This window comes from Syzygium oleosum, unplaced genomic scaffold (assembly GCF_021117445.2).
Source record: "Syzygium oleosum isolate NSW1041296 unplaced genomic scaffold, Sole_v2.1 Sole_v2.17, whole genome shotgun sequence".
Classification (NCBI taxonomy): Eukaryota; Viridiplantae; Streptophyta; class Magnoliopsida; order Myrtales; family Myrtaceae; genus Syzygium; species Syzygium oleosum.
In genome coordinates, this window is record NW_026607501.1 from 5,364,044 (window position 1) to 5,381,174 (window position 17,131).

Consider the following 17,131-nt stretch of genomic DNA (forward strand, 5'->3'; position numbering starts at 1 on the left):
CTTTTTAGTACACATAATTCTGCCAATTGATAATTTTGGTATTGAATTAAATGGCATATTTTTCTTGCCGGATTTGGCTTTGACATTGCTAGCCCTAGAGCGACTTTATATATTGGGCAATTTTTCCTAATATGATCCTTCTTGATCTTATTCTAAAGGGCCAAAAAAGGTATTATAAAAAATTCTGTATACATGAAAACTTTTTGGCAAGAAAAAAAGGACGAAAAGAAGAAGAAGAAGAAGAAGAAACGCTCCTGCGTTCCCTCGTTTTTTGCTGCATCGTCCACATTTGTTCAGGTCTTTTGCTCTCTGCATGACACCAAAGCCAGACAGTCTTCTTCTCAAACATCAAAATCCTTCTCTTTTCTTGAAAGGCTCTCACTTTCTCGCACTTTCTTGGCCCCTTGTGTTGTCGGTTGACATTCCTGGGAAAGAAAAATGAGGTGGGAGAGAGTCCTGTTGCCGCAAGCCCAGGAAACAGAGAAGGGCAGAGAAGAGTCGGGTGGCTCCAGAAAGAGGTGGGGCCACACTTGCAATGCCGTCAAAGGAGGGATGTTTCTCTACGTGTTCGGTGGCTTTGGGAAAGACGTGTGCCAGACCAACCAAGTTGACGTCTTTGACACTGGTGGGTCTTCGCGTTTATCTTATGAAGGTTCTGGTTTTCCTTCAAAGTTGCATTTTTTGCTGAGAGAAAGATTGGTTCTTTTCTCTTCTTTTTTCTTTTTCTGTCTGATTTGGAGCTCCTGGTGTTTTTTGGTGCAATTCTGCTTGTTGGGATTTCATTTTTTTTTGGTTGTGTTATAACTTGCTGACTCCTTTCGTTTGTTGTTGGTTTTTACATTAATCAATGGCTTGGCTCTTGAATCAGTGATTTGTGGCTAGTTTTATGCATTGAATGTGTGGGATGGAAGAGAATTTTTCGCGATGTTCTATGTCCAATGATTGTTATATATGGCATTGCTATGACAAATATTTTCCTGTACTTCTTCATCTTGAACAATTACTGAAGCTGTTTTTGACTTTCTCCCCGTTTGCATTTTGCTGGTGTTTACATTTACTGCTGGAATTTCGTGAGGGATGGCTTTCGGTGTACCTCCAACTTCTGTTGCCTTCTAGTTTTTCTGTCGTGATCTCGTGTTCCATTGGAGCTTACCTATTGTGGCATGTGGAAGTTGTTGAGGCTTCTGGAGAGAGAGAGAGATATGAATCTGCCATTACTTGTCTTCTTATGTTGTGATTTTCCTCTTTTTTTTCAATTGATAATTAGTTTTTTTCTGACTCGCAGTGGAGCAAACATGGAGCCAGCCCACAATAAAAGGCACGCCACCTGCTCCAAGGGACGGCCATAGCTGTACTAATGTGGGTGACAATTTGTTTGTGTTTGGTGGGACGGATGGGATGAACCCTCTCGGGGATTTGCATATTCTAGACACTTGTAAGTTACATTTACCATCTCCTTTTGCCCCTGGTGTCATCATACAGTCTTGTCAACTAATAATCAGTGCATCTTTTCATTATACTTGCAATAGCAGAAGTTGGGCTCTTTTTAATGTAGTTCACGAATATGTTTTATAGCTTCTCATACATGGATATCACGAATTACAAGGGGAGAGGCACCGGAGGCAAGGCAGGGTCATAGTGCAGCCCTTGTGGGTAAAAGGCTGTTCATATTTGGTGGGTATGGAAAGTCTCCTGATGAAGATGATGAAGTATATCATAATGATCTCTTCATATTGAACACAGGTACATTCTTTTTAAAAGTCGACATGTCTTCTTTGCCTCTAGTCCCCACTAACATCTATTTGTGAAATTACTGTATGTGCGTCTGAGGGGTGGGTTAAAGACTCTACTTTCCATGAATGCTGTGTCCTCCAACTTATCAAATTACTATACTTGTAGCATGCGTCATCAGTTACTACTGCTCATCAAATTACTATACTTGTAGCATGTGTCATCAGTTACTACTGCTCTGCAAATGTTTATCAATTTATATTGCAGAGTTCGGTATTCTATCTTCCTTGGGTAGACAAACATGCTAGTTCATGCATTTCCTTCTCATAATCTACAGAGACATTTGTATGGAAAAAGGCGATGACAACTGGTATCCCACCTTCACCACGTCTTACCCATAGCTGCTCAACTTGGAAGAACAAAATGATTGTGATTGGGGGTCAAGATGAGCGTGATTACTATTTATCCGATGTCCATATTCTTGATGCAGGTTTACTGTCTACTGTAGCCTTTATTAGTTTACCTGAATAGTGGTTTCTTGCTTTTTTTCTCTCCACTAGTATCCTTTTTTTACTACTCTTTTGGCCCTACTGTATTTTGTTAGATACCCTGATGTGGAAGGAACTGAATACCACCGGCGACATGCTACCCCCCCGTGGTGGACGTTTGACTGTTACTTTTGGGAAGATTCTGTTTGTTTATGGGGGATACACAGAGGCCCAAAGGCTATATGATGACCTGTATATGCTTGATGTTGGTAAGTTTTTGTTGCTCTGTATATGCTTTCTGATTGTATGCCATAGAGATCATGCAGATATACATGCATTTGCTGAAATGTAATAATGTCAGACTCAAATTTCTAGTTCTTACATTCTTACTGGCCTGTTTTCCATGAAGCATGTGTTTGTTAATATATTTCTAGGCAATGCTTTGCTGATTGCAGTTTTAAATCTCAAGTATATTTCCTTTTCTTTTGAGATGCGAGCGGTACATTGGAGTGCTAGATGAACTTCTATTTCAAGAATAGGGCCTTTTTCCTTGTCCGGTCAATTCTATATCCAATGATTAGTTAACTTCGCTTAATCATTCATGTATTTGGAAAGTAAAGTTTGAGCTGATCATCTATTGCTTCTTTTAATTTTTTCCTATTCCCTTGTTGCCTTGGAAAAGTGTGGGAAAGCAACGTAAGCATGCTTTCGTTCCTTCAACTTAAAATGCGTGTCCTCATGTACTTTATCTATTTTGCTCGACTGTTACCATGATTTTGCAGAATCTGCGATATGGTCCAAGGTGACTACTGCAGGTGCTGGACCTTCTGCCAGATTTTCCATGGCTGGGGTCTGTCTGGATCCAGTAAGGAGTGGGGTTCTTGCCTTTGTGGGTGGTTGCAGTAGAAGTCTCGAGGCTCTTGACCATATTTATTACTTGCACACAGGTTCAAATTATATCTTGTGGACATTCTTTTGGTAGTTTATGTTCATTTTCAGGTTTCAAAGCCCAAGATGTGCAGGAGAGTTAATTTCCTATATCATTTCTAGGACTCACTAGGGAACACAAGCGAAGACTAGCAAAGCTACCCTTGAGGAAGAAATTGAAGCCGAAGTGCCAAGAACAAAATTTGACTCTAGGACATGATAAAGCTTTGGTGCAAGTTGGTGTATCCACAAGCTCATATCAACCTGTGTCGCTATTGATCTCTGGTCAACCAGGTCAGGACCCAATATATGTTTACTTTCATGTTCTTGAATGAGGGTTTGTTGGTGGGAGAAAGAATGGCTGTGGAGATAGTACTATTTAATTTGATTTCTACGTTTTTTTATGTAGACTTGAAACTATTGTTCATGATACCAATTGTCTCCAGTTCTGTAATCTTTTCCTTTGTTACCCCCGGGTCATCGATTTCGTATTGTCCCATTATATGATGACAGAGTTGAGAACGTACTCTCATACCTTAAGCTTCTGCAGTCTTTTCTCGTGGATGTAAATTTTTCAAATTTCATCAAAGTTTTAAGCTTCATTTTATGGCAATATTGTGTATTTTTTGCGTACTATCTGCAAGATTGCTATTTGCTTTATATTCACATTTTTCTTAGCAGTGGCTTTTGACAGTGAGATATTAGTTGCCATATAGTGAGTGGTAGCATCAGTTACGCTAATGGTACTATTATACATTATGTAGTTGTTGATTCAATAATTGATATTTAAAGATGTAGTCATAAAAGGTGAGATGGCGATGGTGATCATATTAGCTGATGCTAATTACCACTTATTCTTTTGTGCCCCTTGTCTTAAGCTTATTTTGGAATAACATTTTGCATCAATATTCAATCTCTGCGTATGATAATGGATGAAAGTGAAAAGCCACGACTTATTAATGTTTACAAAATGGCTCTGTTCTATTGAAGATTATCCAACAAACTAGCCAAAGGGATCAAGTGTAATCTTTTCTTCTCTTTGTTATTGCATCTACCAAACAAAGCTCTTAGCTCTCCTTGCACAGTCTCTGCATTTACCCACTGAATGCCCTCAACTGACCTAACCAATTTCCAAGCATCATTGACCAGCCAAAGTATAAAAATAATGTTTCTAATCAATTAAACACCCCAACTGATATTGCCATTTACACAACTCGCCCAAGATTGAACAATAGCTTCTTTGTTGCTTGTAATTTGGAATAAGCTACGAAACTGAGTTTTCAATGGGGTTGATGAGCTCCAATCATAATGCCAAAATAGAATAGAACGCCCACTAAGGAGTGAATAGAATAGTTTTAATGGGAGAATCCTAGCATTGCTTTCTTATTTCCAAACTCCCACCCCATGTAGACCCCTCCCACACTTTGAGATCCATCCTCTCTGTTTTGTGCATATTTTGCTTTAATGACTTGTCTGAGTTGTCTTCAGATGTGGTTCTTTCCATTTAAATGTCTCTGAAGCCATTTGCAGACAAAGCATTATTACAACAGGACCAAGATCATACTCTTAAACCACCTCTAAATATAAATAAGTTGACCAGACCTGATATCACCAGGTGATATTTGCGTCTTTCATCAGTACTACGCCACAAGAACTTCCTCTGAATATCCTCCTATCTTTTCACCACAGACGCTGGGATAGAAAAGAGAGAAAGAAAGTAAACTAGCAAGCTCGAGTGCTCTTGCTAAGTGTGGTTTTTCTTTCCTTGGAAGGATAAGGCTTTTCCACCCCATGAACCTGTTTTCAAACTCTCAAATGGGATTCCACATCAATTTGTCTTTGAACTTCTTCCCTAGTTTTAGTTTCTAAATTAGAGTTAGGACTAGTAGAGTTACCATGTGCTTAGGCATAGTATAGTGATATTGTGAATTTGCTGGACATATCCGGCAACTTCGCCAAAACTATATTGAAAGGGGAGAGTCATAACTGATTTCATTGCTTTATCAACACTACTTCAATCTAATTGTTTCAACTCTATCAAACAATAAGTAGACCCCGAGGGCAAGTGTTATGTCCATAAACACCATCTTAGTTGACTTTGACCATGAATTCATCTATCTAGCTCCAAAATATCCAGACCATGGGCATGTAGTTATAAATTCATTTGCTGAATTAGGTTATAGGTTACTGAAAAAGGTTATTCGACCAAAAGAATAACTAGAAATAGGTCATTGCTCTGTAATAGAAACAAGTGCTTTGCTAGAATAATCTACAGCATGCCCTTTTGCAAGAGAGAGAGAGAGAGAGAGAGAGAGAGAGTTTGTGAGTGGATGGACAAAATGCTCTTCTTGTGAGCACTAAGCACCTTTTCTTAAGGAATTTTGAGAAGGTTGCACGCGTTACTTGTCTAAAAGAAACATTATAGGAGAATTTGTCAATTTTTATTATTTTAGCCTTATTTAAGTATTTAAACGTGCTATTTGTCATCGAGGTAATGTAATAAGAACCTGTATTGTAGGAACCTCAATGTTCGGTCATTTTTTGAACCAAAGTACGGAGTCATTGAGTTCTAAAACTTGTTTGCTGGCCTAGTTATAAGCATCAACATATGTTGCTATCGTGTGGGCATAAATTGTGGTTGTAAATATGAAATTCTGAATACGGAAATATAATAAGGATTTTTTAAAGCATAGTCACTAGCTTGTGCAAATAATTCTACCATATGTTAGAATATTTTACTAATATGTTAGGTTTCTTTAGATATGAAGATTTTACCTAGATCACGATTCACTATAAGTCATGGAATGGTAACAAGGATGAGGTACGTCACCTGTCAAGAAAACTATATTTAAGGACTAGGGTTAGTTGATCTGCGATTTGGGTTGTAGTACGTTTTAAATAAGTAGTTGGGGGAAGGTAACGATCTACTGTAGCTACATATGCTTTATACCATGTTCATGTAATATCTCTTAATTGACTGAGTATGAGGTGGGGTTGATTGGATTGCCAATTCTGGCAACCTGGATCATAAGAGTAGCTGAATTAGAAAGATCATACCAATATTGCAGTTCGGATGAGGCATGGCCATCCCTGTAACAATATGAACCATGAACTTATTTGTTGTTCAAGTTTTTGACCATATAATCTTCCAAAAGAAGGACTTTACTTATGATAATAATATGAAAATTTTATCCCGTGTTTTGTTTTCATTGACAAATAATTTTATCTTGAAGTTAATGCTCAGACCTGACATAACAAATCGGCATCCCAGTTCCAAGACTCCCCCGCACTGTGCGGGTCTAGGAAGGGGTTCATGTATGCTGCCATACCCCTAGTTTCTAGAGAGGCTATTTTCATGGCTCGAACCCGTGACTTAGGCCTCAATGGAGTAACCTTTTACTGCTTCACTAAGGCTCACCCCTAGGGTACCATGATCTAGTTGACGTATACGTATTTACTTTTTTGGTCAAATCTATGTATTTACTTTAAGTAAATGTATTCAATCTCATTGTAGGTTTCTTTCCATGTAAATCTTTATGTTATAAACCGACAAAATCACCATATTCAATACGAAATCAACATATTCAATACAAAATCAGGAAATTTTCTTCAAAATTGTCAAGAGAGATTTCCGTGTAGCTGTAGAATTTGTCAAGTAATTAAAATTTGATGAAGCAGAAGCCAAGTGCCTGTTTTACATGTTTCCCTTTGCTATTATATATAGCTATAGATCTCGCACTGGAGTTTTCACTTATCTAGTAATCGTGGGATTATGATCGTGATGCTGTTTTTTTTAATTGCTTGTATGTGCCAAATCATAAGTAGCTATGGACCCTAATGCAGGTTCTCATAGTTATCCGTTCACACAATCAGAAGCCGTCCGAGGCAAATCAATATTTCAGGCGAGAGTGACGGAGAATTTTGGAAAGCAATACACTATTGAAACTTGTATAGACGGAAAACCTCTCTGTGGAATTTTATTTTCCAATGAGCCAAGCGCGCTTCCTATACCTTTTTCAAGCACCAGCAGGTGAGTCTTTTGTTTTGCCAATTTAGCTGATCGATTTTACTTAACAAATGTTGGTTTAATTATGCTTCTCTATTCTTGTAACAGGAAAAGAACCTATGGAAATTCAAGTGCTGTTATAAAAAATGGTTATTATAACTATGGGTCAAAGGCTTCTAGAAGTATCCGGCCGGACTCCATTGATGATGGACATGATATGCAAGGAAAAGAGGCCTCTTCCCAGGAGCCCCATGCAGAACCTGCTGGTCAAGATACTGTTTTGGATGTTTCACAACCTTTTGATGACTCTGACCTGGACAAGGTCTGTCAACCTTGCAGTTCCAACGTTCTCTCGAACTTCTATCACAAATCTGGTTTTTTTTTATCTCGAAACAAATCTGGCTTTTAAAAGGCTGGAAGTTCGCAGAAAAATCTGAGTCTTCTTACTTTGTTTTAGGAGCTTTGAAACATCTATGCAATGATTGTTCTAATCTTTCTTAGTTTTTGAGTTCTTATTGTTCCTTTTACAGTTTTTTTTTTTTGGTAAGGGGCCTTTTACAGTTTTGATCTGTTCTATTTTCATTCCTGAGTTACATGAACAGTTAACTAAGAATTGTCTCTATAACTTTTGAGAAATAAAAAAAGAATAAGGAAAGAGAACACCAATGTCAATAGAAAGCAAAATTCCAGATGTTGAATCAATCTATATCATCTTTACCACGTAATGAATGCTTGTGTGATGTTTACGTGTCATATATCCATGTGAGGTTGACATGATTGGAGTAATGTTTTTTAGATTATTTTAGATCATCATCTGAGGGACCCAACTTGCCTAGCTGGAGAAGCATAGGTTTCTTGCTGTGGTGTTTTGACTTTAATTTTGGGTTTCGAGTCTTGGTGGCAGCTAATTTACATATATTAAATTTAGTAATGGAAGTTTCAACTATAAAGAAAAGGAACATGTGAAAGTACATGAAAATTTCATGTTTGAAGGATAATGCTTGCATTCTTACTGAAAAGGACAAGCAAAGAAGCATTCCCTATTCGTCTCTACTTAAAGGTTGGTTATTGGGTAGATTTTGATGCCTGTAGCAAGTCGGACCAAAATTCAGATGCAGTTTCTGAGGGGTGACCCCCAATTGAAATATTCTAGTCATCCTGTATGTGATATTGTTGCTGAAAGAGATGAAAGAAAAGCAAGGGAACAGAAAATTGGTCTACCAAACAGGATTTGGCTATTGTATGCAGAATGTATTTGTGTTTTTGTGCTGTTTCTGGGTGTTCAGAGTCATTACAATGTGATATTGATCATGTGATTATTCTGTGCTCTGAATGCAAATATGCATCGTGTGCATTATGGGATTATCTGCCTGCATATTTTGATATTTGTCTTCCTCCTCAGGTTCCCACAATGAAAAATAATCACTGTAGGCTTCTATGAATACCAAAGATGATTAGATGGATGAAGCTCCAGATCTAAATGTGGAAGTTCCAAAAGAGTGTATCTCCATCAACCAAGGACTTTGACGTGATCTCACAAAACAAGAATCATATGTGTTGTTTATGATATGTTGCTCTTATCCAGCTTCCAGTTTCTATAGCCCATCAAAGCATGTTTTGATCTCACACCTGTGCTTGTGAAATATTAGTTTCTAGGAACAAATTACTCACAGGCCATAGAAATTTTGTTCAGCAAAAACATCTATGTACAAGCTTATACATAATATATGTACGATGGCTGTGATATTGAGTACAAAATATATATATATATATATATATATATATATATATATATTGCATCGTCTACATCACTTATACGAATCATTCTAGCACATGTGTATTCATTCTTGAGTATGTCGCGCTTGTTAAAATAACTTTTCCATTTGCCATGATCTCGTGGCGAGGAGTTCCTCTTGTTTTTGGCTAATTTCTTAAATTTGTGAAAACTTTGGGATACTAACTATGAAGTACCTCCTTGTCATGCGGATAACAGCAACAGTCTATTTCAGTTGCTTAATATCCTTTGTTGCACATCTTTTCATGTATCATGGAGTCGGAGGACCAAAATCGTGCATGTTTATACCCATGAGTAGCATGTTCGGTGATGGACTTTTTGTAAATGCCTACGCATACCGGGATGCGTATGCAAACAATTTTGACTGTGATCAAGTTTAACTATGACTCCTGATACTCTAAGAAAAGAAAAGACCCCTCAATGAAATAGTGATCTTGCTTCTGAGTTGAGCTCTATCTTTAGGTGGATTTGTTCGATTCGGGCATCTGTACATGATCTAATATATGCTTTGAAAAGTCCGCAAAAACTGCACTGATAGAACATCAGAAGCCATAAGGGCGAATCTATTAGCGCTAATAAGGGCAGAGCACCGCGATAACATCACATAAATAATTAGGAAAACCAAGTAAACTCTAAATACTTCAGATGCAAGCGATCACCCTCTAGTCAAGGCATTTCAACAATGGAAATGAGAGGCTATTCGCGAATGAGTGCGCAAAAAATTGGAGGATTTGGAGAACAATGCATCCATTAAGGTCGGTGCCGGTAGTGGCTCTGGGTTGTCTGAAGTTTTGAGCGATGAATTTGAGAGTTTCGAAGCTTGTTGCCCTGCAATTTTGGCTCTCTTCGAGTATTGCTTCCGAGACAGTGATCGGGATGGTTTCTTGACTTTGCCAGGGAAGTAAGCCGCCTGTAGTATAAGTTCGTGAAGTCCACCCACGTGCTCCGATCTCAAGGATTGTGGATAAAATCCCTGCAAATTTCTTAGTCTCTTCGAGGACTGCATCAGCGACGGTGACCACGACGGTTTCTTGACTTCACCGGAGAACTCGGCCGCCGGCGGTGGAAGTTTGGAAGAGGACTCCTTGCACTCCAATCTCGAGGGCTACGAATATAATCCTGATGACTTTCTTGCACTTGAAGAGTTGGATGCGCCTCAATAATATAAATATGAATAAATGTACTTTCTTCTTGTTAAACTGCATCGTACGGGATTCAATTTCTCGATTTTCGATTCATTGGTTTAATTGCATCGGCTCTCTCCATTTCCTTCCTTTTTTCACTTTCTTGATCAATGGAATTCATCATGACTCATTGCACTGACTTGGGTTAATAGGACAAACTATGTTCTAGTCATTCCCGAAGTCTTCTTTTCTTAAGCAGCTGATTAGAAGCTATGGGTTGGTTGATCTGCCATTTGGGTTGTAGTACGTTTTAAACAAATAGTTTGGTGAAGGTCACGGTCTACTGTAGTTGTATATGCTTTATATCTATAAGGTGCAACATTGTCTATAACTGATCAAACAAATTAAACCACTACTAGCCCTACTTGTCTCTATGATCCTAAAAGCCTATATTAACTCAGAATATATGATACCATGTTCATGTAGCATCTCGTAATAGAATGAGTTGAGGTGGGGTTGATTGGATTGCCAATTCGGTCGACCTGGACCGTAAAAGTACCCAAATTAAAAAGATCATACCAATATCGTAGTTCAAAAGGGGCATGGCCATCCCGGTAATAATACGAATCGTGAACTTATTTGTTGTTCAAGTTTTTGACCAAAAAATCGTCCAAAGCAAGGACTTTACTTATAAATATAGCATGAAAAATTTATCCCGTGTTTTGGTTTCATTGAGAAATAATTTTTTCTTATAGTTAAAGCTCGGACTTTACATAACAAATCGGCGTCCCAATGCACTAGACTCCCCAGCGCCGAATGGGTCTAGGAAGGGGTTCACGTATGCAGCCATATCTCTAGTTTCTAGATAAGCTACTTCAATGACTCGAACCCATGACCTTTGGTCACAATGGAGTAAACTTTTACCGCTGCACCAAGGCTCGCCCTTGGGGTATCACGATCTAGGTGACGACTATGTATTTGCTTGTTTAGTCAAATCTATGTATTTACTTTAAGTAAATGGATTCAATCTCATTGTAGGTTTCCTTCCATGTAAATCTTTATTTCATAAACTGACAAAATCGCCATATTCAATACCAAATCACCATATTCGGTATAGAATCAGGAAATTTTCTTCAAAATTGTCTAGAGAGATCTCCGTGTGGCCATAGAATTGGTCAAGTAATTAAAATTCTATGAAGCATAAGCCAAGTGCCTGTTTTACATGTTTTCCCTTGCTATTATATATAGCTATAGATCTCCCACTGGAGTGTTCAGTTATCTAGAAACTGTGGGATATGGTCGTGATACTCTTCTTTTTTAATTGATTGTATGTGCCAAATCATAAGTAGCTATGGACTCTAGTGCAGGTTCTCATAGTTATCCGTTCACAGAATCAGAAGCCGTCCGAGGCATATCAATATTTCAGGCGAGAGTGACGGAGAATTTTGGAAATCAATACACCATTGAAACTGTCATAGACGGAAAACCTCTCCGTGGAATTTTATTTTTTAATGAGCCTAGCACTCTCCCTATACCTTTTTCAAGCTGTAGCAGGTGAGTCTTTTGTTTTTCCCATTTAGATAACGATTTTACTTGATAAATGTTGGTACAGTTCTGATTCTCTATTCTTGTATCAGGAAAAGAACTTATGGGGATTCAAGTACGGGTATTGGAAATGGTGATTATAATAGTGAGTCAAAGGCTTCTAGAAGTATCCAGCCGGAGCCAGTCGATGATGGGCAAGCTGATGATGTGCATGGAAAAGAAGCCACTTCGCAGGAGCCCCATGCAGAACCTGCTGGTCCAGTTGCTGTTTCGAATGTAACACAACGTTTTCTTCGCACAGACTTGGACAAGGTCAGTCAACATTGGAGTTCCAACGTTATCTTGAACTTTTATTACAAATCTAACTTTTAATTGGCTGGAAATTTGCACGAAACATTTTTGAAGAAAATGTATTTATTCTTGAATATGTCTTGATTGTTAAAAGAAGTTTTCCATTTTCTATGATCTCGTTGCGAGGAGTTCCTCTTGGGTCTGGCTAATCTCTGAATCTGTGAAAACTTTGGGGTACCGGTGATTGTTTAATATCATGTTGTTGTGGCATGGCTCGATATGTCTTTTCCATGTATCATGGAGTCGGAGGACCAAGACTTTGCATGTGGATACCCATGAGGAGCACATTCCATGATATACTTTTTGTATATGCCTATCGGTACCAGGATTCATGTGACAGTGATTAAGATTTACTAGGAATGCTGATGCTAAGAAAAGAAAGGAGCCCTCAATGAAATAGTGATCTTGCTTCCAAATTGAGCTTCATCTTTAGGTGGATTTGTTCGATTTGGGCATCTGTATTGATCTAATATAAGCTTCCAAGCTAATTTTTATATTTCTGATGGCAGGAGGGAGGACATTAGGCCAAGATGAAAGAGGTGATTTGGCAAAATCAGTTTGAAACGGGTTCTTGCACAGTTACATTTGATCGGTCATACCTCATGACGTGCCCCATGCGTAAGCCAATTCCAACTGTACATTCATCAAGTTGTCCCGGATGCATTTGACAGCTGACAGAGCCTTCAACCTAACTATGGAGATCTGATCTACCTCTGGATCTTCGCTCAAGTAGCGATTGTCAAATTTCTCTTCCCTCGTAATTTTAGTCTAGGTACTAGAATGTGGGGTTTTTGGTTGAAGTAGCAGTTCCCGAAAGAAACTGCACCATAGCTGTGGAATTAAAGTCTGCTGTGTTATATGAAGTCGTGTCACTGCGAATCATGTGATGCAGCAACTTCTGACCTTTGACATGTAGGACCCTTTTTATGCTTACAAGAGCAATAAGTAGGACGATTTTCCATGACTTGAGACATGCAGTAAACTGTAGTTTTCTTATGATGATCAATTGCTTTTTCAATCGGCAAGCAAGACTTCTGTAATCTGTTTGCTGGCTACAATAAATCACAGATTTTTCCCGGCTAGGAGTAATCAAAGGTTTTTATGTTTCTTTGCCCCCTCCATTGCTTCGAAATGTCATTGGTGGCAAGATCCTTGCATTGCACAGTGAGCACACAATGTGTTTATGTGATTCGTGATGACAGTCATTATTGTCGCAATCTAGATATTGTACAGTTAATTGGCAATTAAAACAGAAACAGAGCTGTAAATTATGAGGAAAAAATTTTATCATGAGAAAGAGTATACAACTGTTAAATTCACGTAATAGTCTTCTGTAGTTACATATGCTTTGTATCTATAAGGTGCAACATTATCTATAACTAATCTGATAAAGTAAACCACTACTGGCCCTACCAGTCTCTTTAATCCTGAAAGCATATATTAAATCAAAGAATATACAATACCACATTCATGAAATATCTCTTAATTGAATGAGTATGAGGTGGGATTGATTGGATTGTCAATTCGGCAACCTGGATCGTACGAGTACCTATATTAGAAAGATCATATCAATATTACGGTTTGGAAGGGGCATGGTCATTCCGGTAACAATATGAACCATGAATTTATTTGTTGTTCCTGTTTTTTACCAAAAAATCTTCCAAGAAGAGGACTTTTTTTTTTTTGGTAAGAAAAGAAGAGGACTTTACTGGTGATATAATAAGAAAAATGTATCCCGTGTTTTGTTTCATTGAGATAACTGTTTTCTCGAAGTTAAAGCTCAGATTTTACATAACAAACGGCATCCCAGTGCACTATCTCCAGCACTGCATGTGTCTAGGAAGGGGTTCACGTATGAAGACATACCCTTAGTTTCTAGAGAGGCTATTTTCATGACTCGAAGCCATGACCTTGGATGGAGTAACCTTTTACCGCTGCATAAGGCTCGCCCTTAGGGTACATGATCGAGGTGACGTCTACGTATTTGCTTCTTATTTACTTTTCGGATCAAATCTATGAATTTACTCTAAGTAAATAGGTTCGATCTTTTCTTTCCATGTAAATCTTTATTTGATAAACTGACAAAATCACCATATTCAATACCGAATCACCATATTCAATACAAAATCAGGAAATTTTCTTGAAAGTTGTCTAGAGAGATTTCGGTGTGGCTGTAGATTTTGTCAAGTATATAAATTCCATGAAGCAGAAGCCAGGTGCCTGTTTTACATGTTTTGGCATGCTATTATATATAGCTATAGATCTCCCACTGGATTTTTCGCTTATCTAGAAATCGTGAGGTTATGGTAACGGTTATTTTGAATACCTTGTATGATCGCCAAAAATTCTCCATCACTCTTGCTTGAATATCTTTCTTTCTTGAAGAGCTTCTGATTGTGTGAATTGATAACTATGATCATCTGCATTAGGGTCCACACTGTTAATTTCTCCCAACAACTTCTTCATAATCATAGAATTGTGGTCCTGATGCTGTTTTTATGAATTGCTTGTATGTGCCAAATCACAAGTAGCTATGGAATCTAACGCTGGTTCTCGTAGTTATCAGTTCACACAATCAGAAGCTGTCCAAGGCAAATCAAATTTTCAGGCAAGAGTGACGGAGACTTTTGGTGACCAATACACCATTGAAATTGTCCTAGCACTCTCCCTATACCTTTTTTCAAGCTCCAGCCGGTGAGTCTCTTGTTCTTCCCATATGGCTGATCAAGTTTATTTAACAAACGTTGGTTCAGTCCTGATTCTCTATTCTTGTAACAGGGAAATTTACTTATGGGGATTCAACTGCTGGTATGCCAAATGGAGATTATAATAGCGAGTCAAAGACATCTAGAATTATGCAGCCGGACTCAGTTGATGATGGGGAAGCAGATGATGTGCATGGAAAAGAAGCGTCTTCACTGGAGCCCTAAGCAGAACCTGCTGGTCGAGTTCCTGTTTCGAATGTAACACAACCTTCTGATGGCTCTGATCTGGACAAGGTCAGTCAACGTTGCAGTTCCATCGTTATCTTGGTCTATTATCAGAAATCTAACTTTTAATAGGGAAATCCGCACAAAAGATTTTTGAAGAGTCTGGGTTTTCTTACTTTCTTTGTTTTAGGAGCTTTTAAACGTTTATGCAGTGATTGCTCTATTCTTTCTTATTTTTTGAGGAATGCTTATTGTTCCTTTTTCAGTTTTGATATGTTCTTTTTACATTCCTGATGTACTTGAGCAGTTAACTTCTAAAAATTTTCTTCATAACTTAAGGAAAGAGGAAAGGAAAGGAATAGAGATATCCAAGTTTAAGCTTCGTTTACTTCGCAGAAAATGAATTATTTGTCGGATATCTTCCTCAAAATATCGCTAAAATCACTTGAAATAATTAGTTAATGGAAAAATATTTTCATTATTGTCAAGAGTATATATCTAAACATTTTCATGGACAATGAATATATTTTCCCTTCATTCATTTTGTAAGCGATACAAGTAATTATTTTGAAGAAAACTTTTCCTAAATCATTCGTTTTCCGCGAAACTATCACAATCTTAATATAAGAAAATTTTCAGACTTGGAATCAATTTATATCACTTCGCCATTAAATGAATGATTGTATCAAGTTTACGTGTCATGTTGGATCCGTGTTCTTGAGATTATTCTAGATCATCTGATGGACCCCAACTTGCGTATCTGGAGATGCATAGGTATCGGGCTGTGGTTTTAGCAATAAGAAAGGAAATTGTGAAAGTAGGTTACAATCTCACATTTGAAGGATAATGTTCACATTCTTACCGAAAAGGACAAGCAACTTCTCTTTTTCCCTACTCTTCTCTACTTAAGAAGGACTTGAATTTCTTTTTTTTTTAAATGTTTTTGTTCGTGCAGCATGAAGATAAGTTACGTCTCTAACATGTGTTAACAAACATTATCATGAGAGAGGGTGTATGAAGGTAAAATTCAGGTTCAGTTAAAGAACAAAATCAGGACATGCCACATTGGTACATGGAAATTGACCTGGGAAGATGCAGATATGAAGTAGAGTTGGAGAAAGCACAATATACACGAGAAGACCAATCTTCGATTAGACAGTGAAGGGGATAAGCACTAGATCTGCAGATAACAATTTTTCTATCCGCTGTCAATGTAGCAACTACGAGTGGATTGTCAGGGAAATGTGACTATTGACTGTTAATGTGTTTGACTTGTGTGCCGCACATGTTTTTCCATCAGCTTCTTTTGCAATTTGTCCTCATTTTTCCCATTATGGTTAGTGGTTCCTCCTCTCAGCATCTAAATTGATAAAGATACTGCATACGTAAGCAAAAGAAGTCAGGTTTTCCCTTGACCATGAATATACATGAAGGGCCAGCTCGGACAACTGCTGCTCCTCGGCCTAACCTGGCCCGACCTTATCAGCTAGTTGAAGTATATTTTGGAGTATCAATGTATTTCTGCCAGTGAAGTGTGACCTCATGGGACTGAGGCACTACTTTTTGAAGGACAGTACTAATTATCTTCCTACTTGTAAGAAATCATTTCAGAAGGTTACCTCTTGAAAATGTGGTTATGGGCTTCATCATTGTGAATTTCGCAGTCTTTATGCTGCGGCAATTCGCCGATCGCAGTAAGATTTCCGGGAAACCTATGTGGCTAACGAGGCCAAGCGAAAGGAAGGTGAAGGAAGATCAGACCACACCCGAACATGATAATTCAGATAATTCGGTTTTTCATCATTCAATCCAGCAGCGATCTTACTTTAATCAAATCGAGTTGCTGATTCTTTGGAGTAGATAGCATTGGACAACATTGGGTGCTGGTGTCGGCAAGCGCTAATAAACTTCTATGTTCAGGAGTATCACCTACAGCCAAATGCTACGCAACTTCTTCGTGGCCATGTATCAGGGTGCAGTGCACAAAATATGCTTACCGATGTTGCTTGATGTGCGTGGTTCATGAGCTGATACCATCTTCTATATTTCTTTTCCAGTTAACCATGCGCTTTTCTGTTCCACTTGATTGGTAGATTGGGGAGTTCTTCGGATTGGAATTCCTGCTGCAGAGCTGTATCTGGTTGGGAAAGTTGGTTCGGTTTTCCATATGTCATGCCACGCTTTCATGGATTTTCAATCGAAGGTAAACCGATTGTTCAGAAACAGTTTGAACA

General features: G+C 38.2%; 1 protein-coding gene across 1 annotated transcript; it reads left to right on the forward strand.

Annotated features, from left to right (window-relative positions):
• Nucleotides 1-252: 252 nt before the first annotated feature.
• On the forward strand, nt 253-8,910 carry LOC115691657 (nitrile-specifier protein 5-like). Its single transcript, XM_056319472.1, has 10 exons — nt 253-625; nt 1,286-1,435; nt 1,576-1,743; nt 2,069-2,221; nt 2,336-2,488; nt 3,002-3,166; nt 3,270-3,440; nt 6,990-7,176; nt 7,261-7,474; nt 8,555-8,910. The coding sequence occupies exons 1-10, from the start codon at nt 439-441 to the stop codon at nt 8,591-8,593; spliced, it is 1,587 nt and encodes a 528-aa protein (XP_056175447.1). The 5' UTR covers nt 253-438; the 3' UTR covers nt 8,594-8,910.
• Nucleotides 8,911-17,131: the final 8,221 nt, after the last annotated feature.

Bases quoted from the DNA above. Each gene is read 5' to 3' on its own strand.
- LOC115691657 (XM_056319472.1), top strand. From the start codon at position 439: ATGAGGTGGGAGAGAGTCCTGTTGCCGCAAGCCCAGGAAACAGAGAAG. The intron at 1,744-2,068 runs GTACATTCTTTT...CATAATCTACAG, and splicing joins TCTCTTCATATTGAACACAG to AGACATTTGTATGGAAAAAG. The intron at 2,489-3,001 runs GTAAGTTTTTGT...ATGATTTTGCAG, and splicing joins CCTGTATATGCTTGATGTTG to AATCTGCGATATGGTCCAAG.